Source organism: Oxyura jamaicensis, chromosome 23 (assembly GCF_011077185.1).
Source record: "Oxyura jamaicensis isolate SHBP4307 breed ruddy duck chromosome 23, BPBGC_Ojam_1.0, whole genome shotgun sequence".
Lineage (NCBI taxonomy): Eukaryota > Metazoa > Chordata > Aves > Anseriformes > Anatidae > Oxyura > Oxyura jamaicensis.
The window spans coordinates 4493557-4516328 of record NC_048915.1 but is presented as its reverse complement, the minus strand read 5'-3'; the positions used below and the strand labels follow the sequence as shown (position 1 = coordinate 4516328).

At 67.5% G+C, this 22772-nt stretch overlaps 2 protein-coding genes across 3 annotated transcripts in view; both read left to right on the top strand.

Moving 5' to 3' along the window:
• The first annotated feature begins 1507 nt into the window (after window positions 1–1507).
• MAP7D1 (MAP7 domain containing 1) lies at window positions 1508–16284 on the top strand. The gene is given in 19 exon segments (XM_035345674.1): window positions 1508–1655; window positions 7589–7977; window positions 7979–8267; window positions 8390–8458; window positions 9126–9289; window positions 9522–9636; window positions 11068–11178; window positions 12587–12709; window positions 12920–13062; window positions 13182–13315; window positions 13398–13648; window positions 13732–13906; window positions 13989–14148; window positions 14682–14786; window positions 14920–14973; window positions 15080–15137; window positions 15280–15397; window positions 15470–15669; window positions 15758–16284. Coding segments are annotated over 19 exon segments (2730 nt in total). The 5' UTR covers window positions 1508–1594; the 3' UTR covers window positions 15769–16284.
• A 316-nt stretch (window positions 16285–16600) lies between these two features.
• Window positions 16601–22772, top strand: part of THRAP3 (thyroid hormone receptor associated protein 3) — a 33898-nt gene continuing 27726 nt past the window's right edge. For both annotated transcript variants that reach the window (XM_035345673.1, XM_035345670.1), the window contains exons 1-2: window positions 16601–16669; window positions 21453–21518. The gene's annotated coding sequence lies outside the window, so the exon portion shown is untranslated. The remainder of the gene's footprint in view (window positions 16670–21452; window positions 21519–22772) is intronic.

Sequence of the window (22772 nt, the reverse complement as noted above, 5' to 3'; positions counted from 1 at the left end):
GGGCGTGGAGCACCACCTCTGGCTGTTCCCCCCTGGGACGTGCAGGGCTGTGGCTCCACCAGGGAAAGGGGTTGGGAACTGTTGACACAGGTTGTGGGGTGGCCCTGGCCCCGCTCCGCTGGGTCCCTCATGCGCCGTGCTTGCAGATGAGGGGCTGGGGGCCGCTGCAGCCCCCAGGGAGGCTCGGCTGTGCAGAGGCATGGAGCGGGGCCGTTCCCCTTCCCCGTCCTGGGGTTTTACCTGTGGTTGTGGGTTCACCTGGATGTGGGTTCATCCGGATGTGCTCCTGGGCTGCGTGCTCCCGTCCCGTCCCCGGAGGGCCCTGCGGCTCCCGCAGCCACGCTTGGCCACGCAGCGTTCCCCGGCGGGGAGTCTGCTGCCGGCAGTTTCGGGGAAACCACAGCTCTGACCCGGCCGGGAGCCCGCAGCACAAAGCCCTGGGGCATTTCGGGGCGGTTTTGGGGCGGTTTTGGTGTGTGTAGCCACATCGGAGGCGGCACAGAGCGGGGCCACCCTGTCCCCGCCGGAGGCTGCCCAGGTCTCCCCGTGCCCCGGTCCCAAGGGTGCGCCGAGCTGGGTGTCCCCGTATGGCCCTGGATCCCCCAGATCCATGCGGGCCCTCCCCTGCCCCGCTGGGAGCCCCCTGAGTCAGAGGAATGCATTTCCGGAGAGGAGGGCTGGGATTTGGGGAAACCTGTTTGCCGGGTAGGTGAGGAGGAGGAGGAGGGATGGCAGGGGATCTCCTGGCCTGCCGCTGACATCATCCCCAAAACAGCCGCTGCCTGCACAAACCCGAATCCGTGCATCACCACGTCCTGTGCTCATCAAGGTCCCTGCCTGCCCCGCTGCTTCTGGGGTGCACGAGCTCTGCCCCCTCTCCTGGGGATCCCCGGTGCCCATATATTGGGGTGCAGGAGCTCAGCCATCTATCCTGGGGATCCCCGGTGCCCGTGTTTTGGGGTGCACGAGCTCTGCCGGCTGCTGCATGGGGCAGGGGCTGAGCTGGGGGGCTCTGATCCTCTTGGGAAGGGGGGGTCCCGCCGTGACCTGCCCCTTATTGGGGTAGGGGTGGGATGCGTGGGGCTGAAGCCCTCAATCCCGGGGCGCTGGCTGGTGCTGGAGGCAGACAAATGGGGTGTGGGTGGCAGGGGAGAGCGGGTGGGACCCCGCAAAGAGCTGGGGCTCCAGAAACGGATCCCCGTGTCCCTTTGGGGTGACTGGAGCACTGACCCAGGCGGCAGGGGCCGTGCCCCCACTGCTGGCCACGGCTTTTTGGGGGCAGGGGGTCCCGTGGGCGAGCGGAGCATCGCCAGGCGCCGGAGGGGACCAGGGAGCGAACCCCAGAATCTGGGAGAAAAGAAGCGGGGATGCAGGCGGGCGAGCGCAGGGCTGAGAGATCGGCCTGGGGGGCACGGAGCGGGGTCGGTGGGCGAAGCCCCCCCCCCCCCGGCTTACCCGGTTCCCCAGCCCCGCCGGAGGCCGGGGGCCGGGGCGGGGAGCTGGGAGCGTCCTCCCCCACCGGGCTGGGGGGAGCGGGGCGGCGCGGCACGGCTCGGCACGGCTCGGCCAGCCCTCTGCGCCTCCCCGCCACGCCATGGAGAGGAGCAGCGCCGGGCGGGAGCCGCAGCCCCAGCCCCAGCCCCAGGCAGCCCCCGGTAAGGCTCCGGGGAACCGGCCGCGGATCGGGCCCCTTGGGGTTGGGGAGGGGGGGGGACACACAGGAGCAGGGCGGTGGGGCTGGAGATGGGGGGGGGATGAGGGTGCAGGATCCGGCCCCCGCTACTTGGGGAGGAGGGGAGGGAGGGAGGAAGGGGTGCAGGATGCAGCCGTGGGGGTGAGGGAGCCCCCCAGAGCCGCAGAGGTTGCCCCGCTCGGGTGGGGGTCCCGGATGCGGCCCTTGGCGCTCCCCTTGGCGCGGCGGATGCCGGAGCCCAGCGGGGATGCGGCGGTGGCGGCGGGGCCTGGGGCGGTGGCAGGGTCCTTGGGGGGGGGGGGACACCCACGGATGGGAAAGGGGGGTCCCGGAGATGTGTGGTGCTGGGGGATCCACCCGTGAGGACAAAGCCCGCGGGCCCGTCCCTCCATTTTGGCGGTGGGAAGGAGGCGCACAGCCCCCGGCCCCGCGGCTGCGTCGCGGCGCTGCGGCGAGATGGAGCCTGCCCTTGACGAGACCTCCCCGGGGGGCTCCGCTCGGCCGTCGCCTCCCCCGCCCGGGGCGATGCTGGCACGGAGCTCCCCTCCTCGACCCCCGCACCCCGGGCACCCCAACACCCTCCCCGGGGAGCCGCGGGTGCCGTGGCGTGGGTGGCCCCCTGCTTCCCACACCCCACTCGTGCCGCGCTCGGCACCGCGTCCCCGCCGCGTGCCGGCACCTCGGCCGGGGCGTGGGCGAGGAGAGCGGTGCCCGGTGGCTGGCGGTGCCCGGCGGGGAGGCGATGGGGACGGTGCCCTCCTGCCTCCGCCGGTGCCCGGGGCCGGTGCCCAGCACTGCCCTGGGGGGGAGCTGAGCCTCCGGGCCTCTCCGGTGCAAACGGGGAGAGCGCAGCGGGGCCGAGTCTCGGGGCGCCGATTTGTTTTGGCTCTTTCTTCCAGGGGCTCCGGCCAAGTGCTCTTTGGCCCAGGACGGGTTGGTGTGTGCCGGAGAGGGGCTGTGACTAAGCAGGGCTTTGTGGCGGGGCCGCTTCCCACTGATGGAGGAAGAGGAGAGGCAGCTCCCCTCCCCCTCGGCCCCCGGTGCCCGCCGCAGCCCGAGTGGGAGGGCCGCGCCGCCGCCGTGATTCATCGGCCTCGGCCGCCCGGGCCCTCTCGGAGGAGGGCAGGACGAGCTGTCTGCCTCCCCGCGAGCACCCAAACGCCTCTCGCCGTTTATCGGAGGCTCTTGAGCGAGCTGGCTGCAGATAGCGAGCTCGACAAGCGGCGCTGCAGACATCTTGTCTGCCTCCGCTCGCCTCCTCTCCCTCGGCCTCCCCTTGTTTGCGGTGCCGCCGAGCATCTCCTTGCCCTTCGGTGCCGTCCCCAGCCTGCGTGAGGAAGGGGGACGCTCCCTGGGGCCGCCCCCCAGCAGCCTGGCCCCCCCTGTGTGCACGGAGGCTGCTCTCCGTGGAGGCTGGCGGAGGCCTGCTGAGGATGGACCGAGGTTGAGGTTTCTGGGGACGAGGCCACCTGGCAGAGGGAGCTCCCCTCGTGTGCGCGGATCCTCCTCTGCAGCTGCTTGTCGAAAACTGCCCTCGATCCTCTTGTGGGTGACCCAAAGGGCCGGGAAGCCCACGCCGCTTGTTGCCTCCCAAAATAAGGCAGGTTGGAGGCCCCAGACCTGCGGGGTTTGCCTCGTCCTGGCCTCCAGCGGGCACAGGGACTCCCCCGGGGTGCGGACGGTCACAGCAAAGGATCCAGCAGAGGGGCGTGCGGGGGCCGCTGCCCCACGGCGAGCTGGCAGGGCGAGGATCGGGGCACAGGGCACGGAGCAGGCAGGGCTTGGTGCTTATTTGGATCTGCCTCGGTTTCTCCAGCCCTTCCTCCCCCTGGCACGGAGCGCAGGGAGGGTGCAGGGCGAGCTGGTCGCCCGCCAGCGCCTGTGTTTGGGAGAAGGCAGCGCCGGGAGCGCTCGCCCAGCTCCGGGCCGTGAGCGGAGCCGCTGCTGCGAAAGCGTCAGAGCAACGTGATGCGACGTGCGGGGCGGCGATGTGACAGTCCCGTGGTGCCATGTCCAAAATAGCCAGCACGGCTCTCGCTCCTCGCAGGGCTCCGTGCAGGGACGGGGACGGAGGGCAGCGGCAGCAAGGGCAGCAGCCCGGGCGCGGAGCTGGATCCTGCAGCGCCCCAGCCCCTGGTAGGTGCCCGCAGCCGCCTTACGAGGCCCAGGAGCAATTTTTTGGAGGTGCTGAGCCCCCGCTCCGCAAGCAGCTTCAATCTGATGGGGGCAGAGCCTTGCCTCGGAGCCAGCTTTGTGATTTCCCAGCGGGATGCTCGCGGGCAGGATTGCAGGAGCAGGGCATGGGGTGGCGGCGGCTTTGCGGCTCTCCCCAAGGACGAGGGCACCTCGTGTCGGCGCTGCCCGGACGGACGGCAGGCAGGTGCCCAGGCCCCTCGCACCGGTCAGGGCCACGCCGTGACCGTGGCCAAGTGGAAAGTTTTATCACCGGGGTGGCGGCGCCCAGGAGCAGCTCCGGCGCGTTCCGCTTTCCTCTGCGGGTATTTTAAACCCTGGAAACCCCCCCCCCCGGGCTCTGGCCCCGCTCTGGCCACGAGATCCCATCTCCCAAGTTCCCCTTGTTGCTCTCGGCACGTCACCGCCGGGCCGCGGTGTCCCTGCACACCCTGCACAGCCCTGTGCACCCCCCTCTCCGTGCTGACCCCCAGGTGGGCAGCGGGACCCCCCCCTGCGGCCCTGCTCCTGCCCTGGTGGTGCGTGGGGCTGGCTCCTGGGACCCTCCCCGTGGGGGACAGGGTGTCCCCGCTGCGTGCAGCTGCCGGGGTGCCACCAGCCACCCCCCCATGGTGCGGGGCTGCCGGCGCTCGCTCTGCGCATCGCCCGCATCTGAGATGGGGACGAGGGCGTGCGTCAGCGCTGCGCCTGCATGGGCGGCCAGGACATGCTGGGGACGTGCTGGGGACGTGCTGGGGACGTGCTGGGGATGCTTACTCACTGTCCCTGCCCCATCCAGGTGTGAGGGATGCTGCAGCCCGGGCAAATCCCCTGGAGCTGGGTGGGACCGGGCAGGGGATGTCTCTGAAATTCATCTGAGTCACGGTGAGGTGGGGTGGGACGGGGGCAGCACCGGGGTTCTGAGCACCCCCGTGCACCCCACGGGGCTCTGGTGGCCTTGTCCCTGCTGGATGCCAGCACCCGCAGAGCAATCCCAGCCCCTGGGGCTGCTGCTGCCTCCCTGCTCCATGCGGGTGGCACCGGGACCTGCTGAGGACGAGGAGTGGTCCTGGGGGCACATCCTCCCCCCTTGTGGGGCTGCTGGTGCTGCCATCACGGTGGGAGAAGCAGCTGGAGACCGGCAGCACCAGGAAGGGCTGAGGGCACGCGTGTGTCCCCACCAGGCTGCAGGCTCCAGAGAGCCATCGGTGGCTCCATGCTGGGGTTGGCATCGGGGTCTTGTCCCCGCGCATCGTGGGTGCCGTCCTTACCCCCCCGCCCTGGGGTGGCAAAGGTGCCCGGGGGCTGTTGTCCAGGCACTGGGCCACCATCCCCGCTGGGGTGGCTCTGCAGCAGCCACGGGCAGGCCCCCGCTGTGCCCACCTCTCCTCCTGGGGTCAGGATAGTCCCCGTCCAGCGTCCCCAGACCTGCGACCTGCCCGAAGTGGGGACAGCTTGGGGATGTCACGGTGGGCCCGGCTGTGCCACGGAGCGGGTACGTGAGGGTACGGCGCAGCGGAGGGGAACCGAGGTTAACGCACGCCGGGCTGCCCTCCCCTGCCCCTGCCCTCCCATCGTGGGAAGCCCCCGCAGGGCTCCGCTGCGGCCGGGTGGCGCAGGCTGCTCTCCTTCCGAGAGCCGCCCCCGGGCTTCGATGTGCTCTCGCTTCACGGCACCCGGGAATTGCCTCTGCCTGGCTGAGCATCCCCGGCCACGTGCTGAAGGGGCTGGTGGCGCTCGATGGCACCGTGATGCCTGGTGTCCAGGCCACAGGGAGCCACGAGAGGAGCCGAGATGGGCTCCCGGCACCGCAGCTCTGCCCCCGTGGTGGTCCTGGCATTGGGGTGCAGCACCTCGCCCGGTGCCCAGCACCCTTCCTGGCCCGCTGCGGTCCCGCTGCTCTGGGCACAGCACCGTCCCACGTCCCTGCCCGGTGCAGCCCGGGCTGGGGGCTGCGGGGGAGCCGTGTCTGGGGGCCGGGAGCTAATCCCCTCTGGAATGCCCCCGGCCGGGGCAGAGGGGCCCCCGCCCGCCCGGGTGCCGGCAGCGTTGGGTTTCAGGGCAGCTGCCGCGCCGGAGCAGCGACAGGGACAGATGGCGCAGGGCTGGCCCCGCTTGGGCTGCGGCTCCCGGGGTTTTGGCCATGCCCCGCGGCCCTGCCCCGGCCGTGGGTGCCGCCGTCCCTGCGGGCAGCGGGGTGGGACGGGTCCTGCCCGGGGGCTGCGCTTGTGGCTCGGTGCCCCGCAGCGATGGGTGGCAGGATGGCACCTCGCCGGCACGGCTGGGCGCACGTTGGGGGGCTTGGGGAAGTTATGTCCATCTGTTCCGAGGTGTCAGCCCGGCCGTGAGGCTTCGGCTCAAGTGGTGGCCCCGCGGGCTGCGTTGCACGGGTGTTGGGAGCGGGTGGGGAGCCTTCCTCGGGGCTGTCCTGCGGGATGTGGGATGTGCAGGATCGGGCCGAGGGACGCGCCAGCTTCCTGTGGCACAAAATACCCGGAAAGGCTGCGGGAGGGCTGGGGCTGCCCGTGTCCTGCCGTGGGGCGGCCAGCGCAGCCCCAGCTCGCCCAAGCCCATCCAGGGAGCGCTCGGGAGCTCCCGTGAGCTGCAGAGCCCCCGGTGTGGGTGCTGGGAGCCCTGCGCCCATGGGTGCAGGGGTTCCTGGCGGTGCCTCCCCGTGCAGCCTGGGGCTGTCCCCTGGGCCTGGCCCCGGTGCGGAGGAGCGGCGCCGGCCGGTGTTTGCACAGCCCACACTTTGCCCGTCTCCGAAGATTGCAGAGAGCTCTGCAAACACGGCCGAGCTCCCTCTGCGTGACAGCACCCCGGGGCGAGAGCCGCTTCCCGCGGCAGCTCCTTGGCTCAGCGGCGGGGACACCGGCAGCGTTCCTCCTGCTGCACGGGGATCGGGGCTGCGCTCCCCAGGGGTGCGTTTGCTGATGGGCTGCAGGGGGTTGCTGATAACCACGAGGTGCCACGGCTGTGCGGGACCCACGGGTGGCCCCAGCACATCCCGCAGCTGCGCAGAGCCACCAGCACCACGTCCCAGCAGGGCTGCTCAGGACGGAACCACGTCCCTGGGTGCGCCGTGCCGGCGGTGTCCCCCAGGGCGCTGCTTTTTTGGGGGGACACCCCGGGGTGCAGAGAGCGGCCACGGCTCCGGGATGGCCGTGCGGGGAGAGGGTTGTTTTCTTGCGGCGGCGGCGGCCTCGTGTGCATTCCTGGGGCATGAGTTAATTGTTGTGCGCGGGCCACGGCCGCAGCGCGCCGCGGCGCTGGGGGACACGGGCCGCAGCGGTGACGTCAGGCCGAGGGGCCCGCGCCCATCCTGCCTCCGGCCGCGCCGGCGGAAGCGGCCCCGCATCCTCCGGGAAGCCCGTGGGTCCCCAGCCCACCCTTGGGTGCCCGGCGTGGGGTCCCCGTGTCCGTTCCCCGCAGTGGGACAGCAGCTGCCGGGGGAAGAAGGGCGGCTTTGTGGCCGCGGTGCCTGGCGGAGCCCCGGCCGCTCGCGCTGTGCTTTGTGCGGGTGGCGCCTGGCACCCGGCGTGGGGCGGCGTGGGGGGTCCCCTGGGATGGTGGCAGCACCCAGGGGACTGTCCCCGGCCTCTGCGGCCGGGGGCGGCCTTGCTGCCACGCTGCTCGTCCCCCCAGGGTTGTTTTTGGAGGGGGACGGGGCTGCCTTGACTAATTCCCCCCGTGGATTGACCACCTCTGCTCTATGTGTTGCAGGGAAGACCCCGTCCCCGATGGGTGACAGCGTGCTGCCCCTCGCCGCGCAGCCCCCCTCGCCTGGGGGCACCCTGCACGGAGACAGCCCCCCCCCACAGCGCGACCGACCCGTCCCTCCGGCCGTCACCCCCCCAGGACAGCCCGCCTCGCCCGTCCCTCCGGCCGTCCCCCCCTCCAAAACGAGCCTCCCGCCCGTCCCTCCGGCCGTCCCCCCCCCAGGACAGCCCGTCGGCCCCGTCCCCCCCGCCGTCCCCCTCTCCACGGAGAGCGGCGCCCCGCAGCGTGACCGACCCGTCCCCGCAGCCGCCGCGCCGTCAGGACAGCCCGTCTCCCCCATCCCTCCAGCCGTGGCCCCTTCGGCAGAGAGCGTCCCCCCCTGGTGCGAGCAGCCCCCCCCCCGGACCTCCCCGTCCCCCCGCTATGGAGCACCCCAAAGAAGAGGCATCGCCCCACGCCGCCGGCCAGCCGCTCCCCGTCCCTGCTGCCCCCTGCCCGGCAGAGACGCTGCCCCCCGGGAGCACCCCCCAGGACACCACCGCCTCCAAAGGGCCCCCCCCCGATGCCAAGAGCCCCCCGGGCAGCGCGGCCGGACCCCCAAAGGACGTGCCCCCCAAAGGCGACCGCTCGGCCCCCGCTGCAGCATCGCCGGCTTCGGCCGCCAGCCCCAGACCCAAGCAAGGTGGGTGGCCCTGGGGACGCAGCCCTAAGGGGACACTGGCACCCATGGGTGCTGCTCCGTGTCTCGGGGGGGAGCAGGGAGCAGGGGGCGGGGGCTGCTCTGACCGTTTCTCCCCGCTGCAGACGCCCAGAAAGCCCAGGCGAGGCACAAGCAGGCCAAGGAGCGGCGCGAGGAGCGGGCCAAGTACCTGGGTGAGCAGCAGGGGAGCAGGGGGCTGGTGGATTTGGGGTGCTGGGAGCCCCCGGAGCCCCACGGGTGTGCGCTGGGAGGGAAAGTGGTTGGGAAAGGGGCAGGCGGGGCAGCTAAGGAGCTTGGCCGGGTCGCTGGCAATCCCATTAGCTGCTATTAGCAGGCTGAGCCCACAGGGCAGAAGCAGCTGTGCCTGCGGGTCTGCCCCCCCCCCCCCCCCCCCCCCCCCCCCCGGTGCCCCCGCTGCATTGCTCTGCACACCGTATGACCTCGGGGTCCCCCGGTGCCCCCCAGTTCAGTGCGGGTGCCCCTGGCTGCGTGGGTGCCCGGCTCCATCCCGTGGGCAGGCAGCAGCTCGGGGCGGCGGAGCCCCCCGCGCCGCCCATGGGGCCCCCTGGTCCCCGCGCTCTTTCCACCCTCATTCCCCCATTGTTTCCCCCGAGCGGTTCGGCGGGCTCCCGGGCTCCCTTTTGTCCTCGCCCAAACTCCTCCCTCGCCTCGCCACGATGCTGCCGGCCCCGCGCACCCGGGGAGCCGCTCGGCCCCGCGCCGCGGCCACCGCCACGCGTCCCCGCTGCGGCCCCGCGGCTCTCCGGGTCGGTGGGGAGCAGCGTCCCACCGGGGGGCCGTGCGAGGGTGCGACCCCCCTGGCCGGGCTCCCCCCTGCAGCTGCCAAGAGGGTGCTGTGGCTGGAGAAGGAGGAGAAGGCCAAGCTGCTGCGGGAGAAGCAGCTGGAGGATCGCCGCAAGCGCCTGGAGGAGCAGCGGCTGAAGGCGGAGAAGCGCCGCGCCGTCCTGGAGGAGAGGCAGAGGCAGAAGCTGGAGAAGAACAAGGTGGGACCGGGGGCTGGCGGGGTTGGGGGCAGGCACAGCAGGGACGTGATGCCCCATCAGGGCTCCGTCAGCCCATCCGGGGCTCCTCGGGCACACGCGTGCCTCAGCCAGGGCGGCTGTTGCTGCCGCTTCTCTCTCCGAGTGTCCCCGTGGCTGTGACAGCCCCAGGCTGGGGCTCTCTGGGCAGTCCCGTGCCCGATCCCAGCCTGAGCCCGTCCCTCTCCCCGGGCAGGAGCGCTACGAGGCGGTCATCCAGCGCTCGGCCAAGAAGACGTGGGCAGAGATCCGGCAGCAGCGGTGGTCGTGGGCCGGGGCCCTGCACCACGGCTCCTCCGCGCACAAGGACGGTGAGTGCGGGGCTGGGCGCGCAGCGGGTCCCCAGGGCCCGGGGTGACAGCTCGGCTCGGCTCGGCGCTGCTTGTGCGAGGAGGATGAGTGCCACCAAACCCAGCGTGCTGCTTTTCTGCTACGTCGTCGCCCCGCGCTGTGCCGGGGCCCGGTGGGACCCCTCGGCTCTTCCCGTTTCTCGTGGCACCGTGCCCTGCAGGCTGGCTGTGGCCGGGGGCTGCGTCCTCCCTTCTGTAGCTCCGTCCCACGGGGTGGCCGCGGGACGTTGTGCGGCTCTGGCAGCCGGGTGAGGTTCTGGAGCCGTGCGAGGACGTCGCCGACTCATTGGGATTTGTGCCGCGGCGTGTCCCCGCGTCCCCCTGCTGTGTGGGGGCAGCGTTTGGCCCCAGCGTGGGGGTGAGCAGGGCTGGGTGTGCCCCCGGTGTGCGTGGCCGTGCCGTGCCCCCCGCGGGATGCTCGTGCCCCGCAGCGGGCTCCTCTCCTCGGGGACACCTCTCTAGCGGCGCTGGCACCACGGTTCTGCGTGTGGAGGTCCCAGTGCCCTGTCCTGAGGGGACAGGGCTGTGGTATAGCCAACAGCATGGTGGGGAACGCCGTGTCCCCGAGCCATGGCTGCTCCCCTCGTGCCACGGGGTGGCTGCGGCAGCCCCGGCTGTGCCTGGCCGGGCTGCGTGTGCCAGCGTCGGGTGTGCGGTGGTGCCCGGTCAGGATGTGCGAGCAGGTGCTGTGCGTGCAGGTGCTGTGCGTGCAGGTGCTGTGCGTGCAGACGTGGTTTGTACAGGTGCTGTGTGCCCGGCTGTGGCTCGTGGCACACTCGGGAGCAGATCTCTTCCCCCGCCGTGCGGTGCCTGGCAGGGTTTGGCAAGGGGACGCTCTCCGGGTTCCCCTGCCACCTCCCGTGGGGACACGCAGCCAGCGCTGCCACCAGTGCTCTTGTTTGCTGACCTGGCTGCTGCCTCCTCCATCAGCGGGCTCTCTGTCTGCCCAGCCGGGGCAGAGGGGTCCCGGCACCCCGCCGAGGTGTTGCTGTCCCCCAGCACCATCCTGGTGCTGCCACGGAGAACCGGAGCTGGTGTCGGAGTCGTCCCGTGTCTGTCCAGTCCTGCTGCTCCTGGCTGGCAGCTTTTGAGATCCCGACCGGGTTGTGGGGACCCCAGGGTGGCAGGGCCAGGAGCTGCTCTGGTCCCCGAAGACGAGATCCCTGCATGACTCCAGCATGAGCGGGGCTCGCGATGCCGGGCGGGACGCCAGCGCCGCGCAGCCTGTCCCCAGACAACGTCGCCCCCGGTCCCAGCCTCTCCGTACCACGTCCTCCTCCTGCCCCCTGCCCCTCCGCAGCCCCACAGCCCCACGTCAGTGCATGCTGCATGCGGGGGGACCCCAGCCCAGCCCCCCGACCTTAATGCCCTTGTGTCTTTTCCCTCCTCCAGGTGCGAGCCGGTGCTCGGTGTCCGCCGTAAACCTCCCCAAACACGTCGACTCTATAATCAACAAGCGGCTCTCCAAATCCTCCGCCACCCTCTGGAACTCTCCCAGTAGAAGTAAGAGCCCTTTGCGTGTGCCCGCAGCGCAGGGGGGCACAGCCCGGCCCCCGCCCCACGTTAGGGACCCCCCCCCCAGGCAGGCAGCGCCCACCCACGCCCCCCGACCCTCCCGTGCCGCACGGTGCCCGCGGAGAGGAGAAGCCGTTCGCTGTTTTCTCTTGCAGGAGGAGGCCGGAGCTGCCCGGTGGCTCCTTGCCCAGCCATGGGGCATGGCAGAGCCGGCTGGGAGGAGGAGGAGGAGCACTGGGTGGTGGCACCGGGATAGGGACTGGGACTGGGACCAGGGAGCCTTTTTGCTCCCTGCCCTGGGGCAGCTTGTGGTTTGCGAGCCGGATGGGTGCGAGCCGTGTCCGCACGGGGCTGCCCACCAGCAGAGCCTGCTCGGGGCCGGTGCCCACCGTGACGCCCGTCCCGGGGCCGGGTGCCTCGGGGCACCGTGGGTGCAGCGCCGCGCCGGGTGCCGCGAGGTCGTCGTGGCCTGGGCGAGCTGCCCGGGGCTGCTGGCCGTGCTGCGGGGCTGCGTCCAGCGCCGGGGCTGCTGTTGTGTTTCTGGGTTGCCTGGAGATGGGCGCGCACCGCCGGGTATAAATAGCTGGAGCAGCTGATGCAGGCGGCTCCCGACGGCCCCCGCGCTGGGGCTCAGCCGGGGGAGGCACCCCTGGGGCTGTCGGCATCGCCTTGTGTCCTGCGCCGGTGCTGGACACGGTGCTGGGTCCCCACCATTGCTCCAACCTCTCTGTTTTCTCCCCTCCTGGCAGCAAGGTGCTGCTCCCCGCCTGGGCATGGAGAGGAGCGCAGGGTCCCGGTCCCTGCGGGTGCTATCCACGTGGCCGTGGGGCGTTGGGTGCTGGCAGCAGGCACCGGAGGGCAGCTGGCAGCGTCCCCGTGCCCAGCTGAGCCAGCAGCGTGGCTGCAGGCCACCGTTCCTCGGGTGCTGCGGGCCTGGCCTGGCTCCCGTGGCATGCCTGGCAGCTTCAGCGCGTCTCCTTTGGGGCAAGGGCACGGTGCAGTGCCCTGCAGCAGCCCTGCGCCGAGGGCTCGGTCTCGGCCTCGCCAGGACAGGGTGCACGAGGAGGAGGGTGCGTGCCAGCGTTGGGTACGAGGTGGAAAGGGCGGCTGGGAGCAGAGCTGACCCCATAGCTGCTCGTGCCGCTCGCTGCGGGTGCATCTCGGGATGGGGCATGGGGATAACATCGCCGTCCTGCCACAGCACTGACCCATGGGTGCTTGGTCACCCACCAGCGAGTGCACCCGTGCAGTGCCATGGTTGTCCGTGCCAGGACAACCCTGTTGCAGCTGAGGTTTGGGCACTCCCGGGGCTTCGCAGCTGTGGGGCTGAAGGAGAGGGGCCGGGGGTGGTGCTGGGGGGCTCTGGGGAGCGCTGAGAGCTCCTCTCCCTTCTCAGACCGCAGCTTGCAGCTGAGCCCCTGGGAGAGCAGCATCGTGGACCGGCTGATGACGCCCACCCTGTCCTTCCTGGCGCGCAGCCGGAGCGCCGTGACGCTGGCTGGGAACGGCAAGGAGCAGGGTGAGTGCACGGGGGGCACAGAACCACGCAGGGCAGGGGGCTGGGAGCGACAAGGAGCAGGGTGAGACCATGGGGGGCACAGAACCACGCAGGGGGCTGAGATCGCTCCGCAACGGGGTGGTGAGGAAGGAGCCCGCAGCCACCAGGAGCTGGTGGTGCTGGTGCTGTGCCGCCCGCCTTCTGACAGCGGCTGCTGCTCCGGCCCCGCAGTGCCCGTGTGCCCCCGCTCGGCCTCCGCCAGCCCCCTCAGCCCCTGCCACAACCACCGCCTGCAGCACCGCTGCTGGGAGCGGCGGAAGGGCCCCGCCGGCAGCCCCGACGTGACGCCGCGCCGCCGGACCGAGTCGTCGCCCGTGAGTGTCACCTCCCGCGGGGACACCCATGGGTGCTGGCTGTGCCGGGGCGGGCGCGGGGCACGGCTCAGCTCCCGGCCGTGCCAAACACTGACGCTGTCTCTCCGTGGCCGGAGCAGAAGAAGAAGGAGAAGAAGGAGAAGGAGCGGGAGAACGCCAAGGAGCGCAGCGCCTTGTCCCGCGAGCGCAGCCTCAAGAAGCGGCAGTCGCTGCCCGGGGCACAGCCCCGGCTCCTGCCCGCAGGGGACAGCAGGTACGGACCCAAAACCGCCACCCTGTGCCCCGGGGAGCTACCCCGGCCCTGCTAACCCCCCCATTTCTCCTTCCATTTGCAGCCCCGGCCCCAAGAACCGTCCCTCGTCCCCCGCCACCCCCAAAGGCCGCCCAGCGTCCCCCAGCCCAGCCCTCGGCTCCCCCCACAAGCCGCCCCTGCCCCGCAGCGCCCATTCGTCCCCCAAGGTGCGTGCCAAAGCCCGGGACGAGCGGGGCGAGCAGGAAGGCCAGGTGAAGACGCGGGAGAAGAAGGAGGAGGAGAGGGGCCCGGCCCCTTCCGACCCCCCCAGAGTGCCCGCAGAGCCGACAGCAGGTGGGTACGGACGGGGTGGCCACGGGGGCGGCGGGGCCAGGGGGAACGGGAGCAGCACTGACGCCGCCGTGTGCGCCCCACAGCCCCCCCGCCCCCCGCAGCCCCCAGCCCCGCTGCGGCCACCCCCCCCAGCAGACCCCCGGCCGGCACCACGGACCGGGAGGAGGCCGCCCGGCTGCTGGCGGAGAAGCGGCGCCAGGCTCGCGAGCAGCGGGAGCGGGAGGAACGGGAACGTCGGGAGCAGGAGGAGCGGGAGAGGTGGGTGTCTCCCCCCCCCCCTTCCCCCCCCCCCCCGTCCCCTGGCACCCCCCAAACCCCGCTGAGGGTCCCCTCCCCGCAGGCGGCTGCAGGAGGAGCGGGCGCAGCAGGCGGCGGAGGAGCAGAGCCGCAGGGAGGCCCTGGCACGGCAGCGGGAGGAGGAGCGGCGGCTGCAGGAGGAGCGCGAGGCCCAGGAGAGGGCCCGGGCTGAGCGGGAGGAGACCGAGAGGCTGCAGAGACAGGTCTGGGGTGGCGGGGTGAGGGGTTGGGGGTGTACAGGTGGGGGGGTGCAGGGGGGAGAGGAGGGAGAGGGGAGGGAGAGGTGGGGTGGGGGTGAAGGCAGGGCTGGGGGATGGAGGCAGGATGAGGATGAAGGCAGGATGAGGATGGAGGCAGGACGAGGATGGAGGCAGGGCTGGGGGATGGAGGCAGGGCTGGGGGATGGAGGCAGGATGAGGATGGAGGCAGGATGAGGATGGAGGCAGGGCTGGGGGATGGAGGCAGGGCTGGGGGATGGAGGCAGGACCGGAGGATGGAGGCAGGATGAGGATGAAGGCAGGGCTGGGGGATGAAGGCAGGGAGGGTTTCCTGTAGTCCCCACCACAGCAGGATGCAGGAGCAGGGAGCAGCCCAGCCCTGCGATGCCCGGGGTAGTTGGGTGGTGTGGGGGGAGCACATCCCCTGGGACACGGGGCAGGGCTGCGCTGAGCCACCTGCTCACCCTGTCCCCACTGTCCCCATCCCATCCGTCCCTGCCGCCCCCGCCGTGCCCCAGAGGGAAGAGGCCGAGGCGAGGGCACGTGAAGAGGCCGAGCGGCAGCGCCAGGAGCGGGAGAAGCATTTCCAGCGTGAGGAGCAGGAGCGGCTGGAGAGGAAGAAGGTGAGGGCTGGGGGCACGCCTGAGCGCGTGGCATGTGGGGGGGGGGGGTCCCCAGGCAAGGGGTTTTGCCCAGCACTTGGGGCAGGTCCCCCTGGAGAGGGCCGTGCGTGAGCCAACCCCGTCTGCCCCACAGCGCCTGGAGGAGATCATGAAGAGGACGCGCAAGTCGGACGCGGCAGATGCCAAGGTGGGTGCCCACCCTGCGTGCCCCGTCCCGAGCTGCTGGGGATGGCGGGGTCCGCAGCGCCCTCCCCTCCCTGCCGCTGCCCCTCACGGCTCTCCTCTCCCTGCAGAAGAAGGAGGACAAGAAGATAATGAACGGGAAAGCAGCTGAGCAGGAGGATGTCACAGGTACACACGGCCCCTTCTGCAGGGCTGGGGACAGCACCTGCAGTTCCCTGGGGTGCCTTGGGTCCCCAGAGCCATCCTGCTCTCTGCCTCGCCATGCCCCATGCCTCGGGGGGCTGATGTGGGGCTCTCCTCGTGTCCCCAGGCCGTGAGAAGCGAGCGGGGCCAATGCCCAAGGCGGAGGAGCTCCCTGAGACAGAGACACCGAGCACAGGGTCACCAGGGATGCTGAAGGGCCCCTCGGGCGAGGGGCTGCAGCCGAGGTGAGCACAGGGGCGGGCAGTGGGGCGAGGAGCGCGGGGAGCCTGGCTCAAACCCGGCCTCCCGCCCCAAAGCTCCCCAGCCAAGGAGGTGGCGGCGCCCGTGGTGAATGGCATGCAGCCCGGCAAGCACGAGAACGGCTTCTCCGGCACTGAGGGCTCCCCGGAGCTGCTGGAGCTCTCCCACCACGGCAGCAGCCCCGGCAGCATCATCCCCTTCGGCGACAAGGAGCCCTTCCTCAAGCAGGCCGTGGTCAAACCCCCCCAGGTCACAGGTGAGAGACGAGGGGGGGGCTGCGTGCGGGGCAACACCGCGGCCGCCCCGGCTCTGATGGCAAATCCCTTCTCTCCTTCTCCCCACAGAGGTGCTGTGAGGGCCTGGCCCTGGCAGATGTCCCCGCGGGGCCACCGCGCACGTGCCACCACCGGCCTCCCGTGCAGACCCGTAGCTGTTGTCAGAAGAAACACCGCGCTGCTCCCCTCTGCCCGCCACCCGCACCCGGCCCGGCCGCGGGGAGCCCGGGCGGCGCGAGGCCCCGGCGAGGCGGCCACCGGCCCCCTGCCTGCGCCGGGGGCTCCTGGTTTCTCTCTTCGTTCTCGTTTTTATTTCGTTTCTTTATTATTTTTTAAACATGCACCTTATCAGACTGACACCCTCACCCTAGCAGCCTGCCAAGAGCCGCCCCCCCCCTCCCTCCTGCCCCGGACGTGTGGTGTAATAATGTAGTTATTTAACTTGCTGGGTACAATGGATGTGAATACTGTAAATAGAGCTCGGCCGGGGACGTGTGGGGACGGCGGGCGCGGGGCTGCTGGGGGGCTCCCCGCGCCCTCGTGTCAGTGTCGTGCATTTGGACAACCTCCAACAATAAAAACGGACAAGCGCCCGCGCCTCGTCTCGCTGCGTCCCCGGGGCTGGGGGTTCCGAGGCAAATGGCGGGGCTCGGCCCCTGACAGGGCCCCGGGCTGGGCGCTGAGGGCTGGGCACCGCCCGCCCGGGCCCCGCCGCCATTTTGCGGCCCTCCCTGGCGCCAGGGAGCGGGCGAGGGAGAGGGAGGCGGAAGCCGCGCCACGCGCCGCGCTGAGCGGGGGGTGCTGGGAGTTGTAGTCCGCGCGGCGCCGCCCGCGGAGGGGAGCGGCGGGGGGGTGGACTACGGCTCCCGGCAGCCTCCGCGGGAGGGAGGGCGCGAAGCGGAAGTGCGTGAGGGGAGGTGGAGGCGCCTGCCTGCTGCTGCCGCTGCTGCCGCTGAGGAGGCCGCGGGCGGAGCGGGGCCGGTGAGTGCGGCCCGGCCCGGTTCGGTCCCGTCCCTGCCCCTCCGCCGGGCCCTGCCCCGTGCCCCCGGCCCCGTTCCCTCACCCCATTCCCGGGGCCGAGCTGCTCCCGGCCGGGCCTTGCCCCCCCCCCCCTCCCCGGCCCCGCCCCCGGCCCGGCCGCCGGCTGGCGGCCCCCCCCCCCCCCCCCCCGCCTCTCCCCCTGGTACCGAGCCCCTCCACCCCCGCCCTCGGCCCCGGTCTCCCCCCGGTTCCCCCATCCCTGCCCCAGGCCCCGCTCCGAGCTCCCGGCCTCGGCCCCGCCGCGGCCTCGTGGCTGGGCAGGGCCCCGCTGCCCCCCCCACGGCCTGGCCCCGGAGGTTCCGTTCTCGTCCCTACCCCCCCCGCTCCTCCGCGCCCCGGGGTCCCCCTTCCCCCAGTAGTCAGCCCCTTCCCCGGTGGTGCGGCAGGGAGCGGGGTCGTGTCCTGCGCCCCCAGCCCTGCGGCACCTCGGTGGGAGGCTCAGGGAGACCTCATTGCTCTCTGCAACTGCCTGAAAGGAAGGGGTGGGGAGCTGGGGGTCGGCCTCTGCTCACAGGTAACCAGTGACAGGACCAGAGGGAACGGCCTCAAGGTGTGCCAGGGGAGGTTCAGGCTGGAAATGAGGAGACATTTCTGCTCAGAAAGAGCGGTCAGGCGTTGGGACGGGTTGCCCAGGGAGGTGGTGGAGTCACCGTCCCTGGGGGTGTTCAAGGAGAGGTTGGACGTGGTGCCTGGGGACAGGGTTAGTGGGTGGGGGGGGGGGGGTAGGGGGTGGTCGGACCAGGTGATCATGTAGGGTTTTTCCAACCCGAATGATTCCAGGGTGCTATGACACCTCATTTTCCTAGCTCATGCAGTTTGGGAGAGGTTAAAGTGCTCGAGGCTTTTATAAACACGTTCTGAAGTCTCTGCAAGCTATTTGTTCCTCTAACTGCCTCCTGCACGGCTTTCTGAATGCACTGACGCGTCAGAAGGTGACGTGATAAGTTCAGGACAGGCCACGCTCGGTGTGGCAGCCGTGCAAGCTGCGGGCTAACTTCTGTTTGCTCGCCCTGTGCGTGAGGCCTCCGTCGGGTGTGTGCTGGTACGTGTCCCACGGCGCTTCCTTGTCACAGATCAGAGAGCGGGAATACCCATCGTGGGCCCTGAGCGCGTCGTAGGGGAAGGGTGCCCTGAACAAACAAGTGATGAACGATAAGTGCAACTGTTGGGAAAGTGGCGTGGGGTTGTTGGAACTGCGGGGTGGGCGGAGGGAGCAGAGCCCTTACCTGCTGGACGCTTTCAGGATGCTCTTTCCTAAGAGCACCGACACCCAAATCATCCAGTTCCTTCCCGCAGAGGACTCCCGCGGGGTTCCTTCCCTCTAGTAGCAGGCAGGTAATTAATGTAATTGCTCACGGGAAGGTCAAGGGGAAGTTTTGGGTCCGTCTCCAGCGTGCCTTTTGTGTGGGCAGTCCCGCCAAGTGCTGCGGCCGCGGAGACGTGTTCCGTGGGTTGGTGTTGCATAACCCGATCCTCAGCATTTAAACGCTTTTCAGCAGCTGGCTTTTGAAGCTGAGCCTTGCAAATCGCCTTTACGGAGCGTGTTGTGGAGACGGGAACGTGGTTACGTAGACGTACCCGGGTGTTCTTTTTAGGAATGTCATAGTTGGGTCTGCTCGCCCTGGCGCTTCGCAGGTGCTTACCCCAGCGAGGAAATGGCTGACTCCGTGAACTGCATTAGTTACACAACCTGACAGCAGCTAAGAGGATAAAACCGGGCAGTTACTGTGGAAAGCTGTCTGAAATGCACGTTCCTGTGACGTAGCATCCCTTGCAGAGCCGAGGGCCTTGTGCTTGCATCTACATCTCCTTTGGATTCTGCTGCGTGGTTTTGTTTCGCATCCTCCCTGCTGTGAACGCGGTGCTCCTGAAGCAGGGACAGGGAGGGACGTGTGTGACCAGCAGGTTTCGGGAGTGACCCCAGAAGTCCTTAGGAAGTTACCCGGGTCAGTTCCAAGCGGTGCTGCCGAGGCAGGACTCGGGCAGGTAGGCCTTGCTGTCCTGAGATGCCTTCTCAAAACGCAGCGCCCTTCTCCTTGGGCTGCGGCTCCTGCTCGGGCCAGGAAGGGAGAAGCCTCGCCACGGGTGTTTGAGCTGGCGCCCTTTTTCACCCAGGAATAAAAAAAGGGGCAGCGTTTTGATGCTTACCTGCCAGTTTACAGTAAAGAAACACCCTGGTCATGACAGGGAGGCATCTGTGGCGCTTTCCTCCTGGTATATTTTGCTGTGAGTGCCCTGGAGTGGTTCTGGCCGTGCGGGACGCGTGGAGCTGACAGGAGCAGCTGCGTGCTCTGTGCAGGCTGAGCCTCTGGCCCTGCCGCCGCTCTTCACACGAGTTGTGCCTGTTGGTTACACCGTAACGTCTTCCTGCCCCCCCTCACCCTTAATTCCATGTTCACAGACTCTCTTTGTGCACAAAACTAACCTGTTGTTCTCCTCGGTCCTTCAGCAAGCCCTGCTCACGAGCTAAGGGCTGGGATGTCGGCGCAGCCGTGCCCCCTGCCATTAACTCTTCTCGTTCTGCTTGGACCGCAGCATCTGTATGATAAAAGTAAAGGGCTCTCAGGGTCATGATAATTTAATGTAGCCGTCTGCTGGTTTCTGCAGCGTATTTAGGCCAGGAAGCTTTGTAAACTCAAGCAAATATTGAGTCATTCAGCTCCAGCCAGGCCTGTGCTGAGTTCGCTGGTGATGTTAGAGGCTGGCGCGCTGCTGGGCAGCACCTCCAGGTACGCTTGGTGCTATCGGAAAGCCAAAGCACCACGTGCAGAAAACAGGATATGAAATGGGTGCTCATCCACGCAAGGCAGCAGATTTATTTCTTTATTTTTTTTAACCTGCTCCCCGTGTCTACTGTAACAGAAATCCTTGCTCGTAGAGGCCTAGCAAGTGTTGAGCCGTACAGGTTACGCCCGAGGATGCTTTGGTTGTGCAGCGGCGGTGTTCCCTTTGTAGTTTCACCACCAGCTTCCTAAAAGAGCAGCGCAGGTTTGCCAGCAGCCTGATTTTCAGCCCGCTTGGCTTTGTGTTTGCAAAAAGGCAGTTGGCCGTGTCACAGCTTGTTAACTGGTTCAGCAGCTACGTAGCCCTTGGACTTTTTTTTTTCCACACCTGGAAAAGTTTGCACGTGGAGGTGTTGAACAGGACAATCCCCTAAGTTTGGGGGGGCCGTATGGCTTCTTCTGAATTATCACAGCACGGAGAGCTGCGCGGCGTGATGGAGTTGGTGCCGTACATTTATTTATCCGCGCAGCTGAGGGCACAGGGAGCACGAAGAGCAGAGCTGGTGGCTCCCCGAGGAGCTGCTGTAAGGCGATCCTGCCAGGCTCTGTCAGCAGGGGGTGGTAGGCTCCGGGATTGTGCAGTTTTAGGTCCTGTCCGGCCCCTCCTCTGCGGGCTTCCAGCTGTTCCCGTTCAGCTCTGGTGGTGGTAGGTCAGCAAAAAGGCTCAGCCAGCTCAGGAGCGGGGCTTGAAAGGGGGTCAGGAATTTCCATCGTGGGTCCCCGAGCGAGGGGAACAGGTTCAGCACGGGGGCTCATCTCCTCCTTCCTCTTGCTGCTGGAGTCACCCCGAAGCGGGGACTGGGATCGAGGGGGTGCCGTTTTGTGGGTGGCGGGCTGGGTTTGTGACTCCGGAGCCTCTCCTGCCCCGAGGGAAATCCCCCTCCCTCCTCAGCCGGACAGAGCAGCAGCGGGGGCTGGCTGACAGCGGCGGTCAGCGCCGGTAGGTCCGAGAAGGCGAGGAGTTCCGCTTAATTTAGCGTCATCGTGTCCGAGCTATGAATAGGCGAGGCATGGGGCTGCGTTCCGTGCCAGCCCAGCCCTGGGTTTGCGCTCTCCCCCTGCGTGGTAACCGGAAGCTGTCGCATCCCTAAAAAAAACAACAGCACGGAAAAAATCAAAAAATAACAGCACGCAGACGACCTCCAGTCTGGGGCACGGGGCCCTGGGGGCGCAGTTCCCTGCCCGGTACCAGCTTTCTGCCAGTGCCCTTCCGTCCGATCGGGCAGGAAAATGCTTGGTACCTTTCTCCCCTGCTGTCCTCGTGCGAGGACGAAGCCTCTCTGCAAAGCCCAGCTCACAGCTTCTGCTCCTCGGCACGAGAGCAAGCGGGGCTGCTCACCGTTTCACCTCCAAATTCGTCACCCGGCCATTTTTAGCCCGTCCTGATGCAGTGTAGGGTAGCTGCGGGGGGCGGGAAGAAAGAAGAAACTCTGGCTGTGAGGTGCGGGTGCTGTAACGTGTCCTCCCCAGCGCTGCTGGCGTTTCGTTTTTACCTTTGGTTGAGCGCAAGGAAGAAATGAAAGCCGGGCAAGTAACCCCAGAGGTTTCTCTGCTCTGAGTACAACAGATGACGGCCTGGGGAGCGGGGCGGGGGCGTCAGGCTGAAATCCGGCTCTTAACAGAGTAGGTTCGGTGCTAACAGCACTAACCTGTGCCTTAACAGAGGATCGCACGTGTGATAGCGTCAGGGGGCTGCTCCCTGGTCATTTGGGGCCCTGTGTGAGTTACCGCAGTTAATTATTGCTCCTTTAGGGCTATGGATGAGATCAGCTCCCCCCGTTAAGGGTCCATGTCGTCCCCGTCTGCTTGCCGCGGGCATCTTTAGGTGGCCTTTTTTTTTAGTGGGAAACAGTTCTGGGACGGACGGGTAAGATCGGAACCCGGTGCTGGGCTTGTTGTCTCTCCCTTGGTTTCAGTTTGTTTTTTCCTTTTCTCCCTAGGTGAGAGCTCAGCCGCTTCTACCTGAGCAACGTTCAGCAACATCATTGATGGGAGACCTGTACGAGGTACGTAACACCGAGTCAGGGACATCCTTTTCCTTGTTTTTTTTTTCCCTAAGGTGACAGGATTCAGGTTAAGGTAGGTAACGTCCAGTGTTGCCTTGGTAATAACTACGTGAAGGGGTTTGCTTTTTGCAGCTTATAACTGAGAATTGCCAGAGCCCGCGTTCTCTTAGGTTAAATGTGTGAAGAGTGTTAATTCCTCAGGACAGACCCAGCTTGGGGGCTGTGTGTTTCAGAAAATACTCCAAATTCAATTGTTTCTACCAGTACTTACTGTGTAAAGAGCACCGTGGGCACTGTAACGAAGGCAATATTAGCGTACGTAGTGTGCTGGGTTCCAGACTGCAGGGACCAGAGCGAGCTGAAAGCTTCACTGGAGGTCACGGTTTATTCCTCCGTTGCTGCACGGGGAGCAGCACAATAACTTCAATTATTCATGGCTCTGAATTCTTCTGGTTAACTCATTTGTGAATAGTTTTCATATGTAAAAGAAGTTGGAGCATTTCTTGCTGCTCTTGCTCTTGGGGGTTCTAAAACTGCAGTCGCAAGGATTCGTAGGCCCCCAACAGTTCTGACAAGGGCTCGGTTCCCATCCAACTACTGCTCGAAGCAGTAGGGCTGCGCTGTGAGGCAGCAGTTAGTTTTGAGTGAGATCTGAGTTTTCTGCTTGTCTGCCCCTCTGTTCCTGGACTGTGTAGGTCTGGAAGAAGAAAGCTGTCGAAAGGTTTTTCCCTTTTTATTATAGAAGGTTTTTTTTTTCCTGTGTTTAACAGGAAATCCAGCTGCCTGACTTCTGTTTCCAAAACATACGTGCTGATTTCTCATCAGCTTTTTCTGGGATACGTTTGCATTGAGCTCCATGTCACTAAACAACCTGAATAAAAACAGAAGACTTTCTAACCCTGAGGATGCCTAAAACAGTTTTTAGCCAAGGAACTGGTGTCAGGATTAGTCACCAATCAGTTTACAGCTGGTCAGATTATTTGGAAAGGGATTGTTCAGCACAGCAATCTGCAGAATTTGTCCTTTTCGGAAGAACCTGTAAATAATCTTCCAGCCATTCTAGAGAATCTGCTTTTAATTATCTGAAAGCAGTGCTGCAACTTAATGCCAAACTTTAAAAAATATTAGTTTGTCTGAGAGCCCAAGCGTACTTTAAGGAAAATCTTAATTTTGAAAGCAGATAGAGTGGAGAGAAATTGGAACAGCTATTGACTGACTGAGGCTTCTCTTGCCATGGCAGAATAATCGGAACTT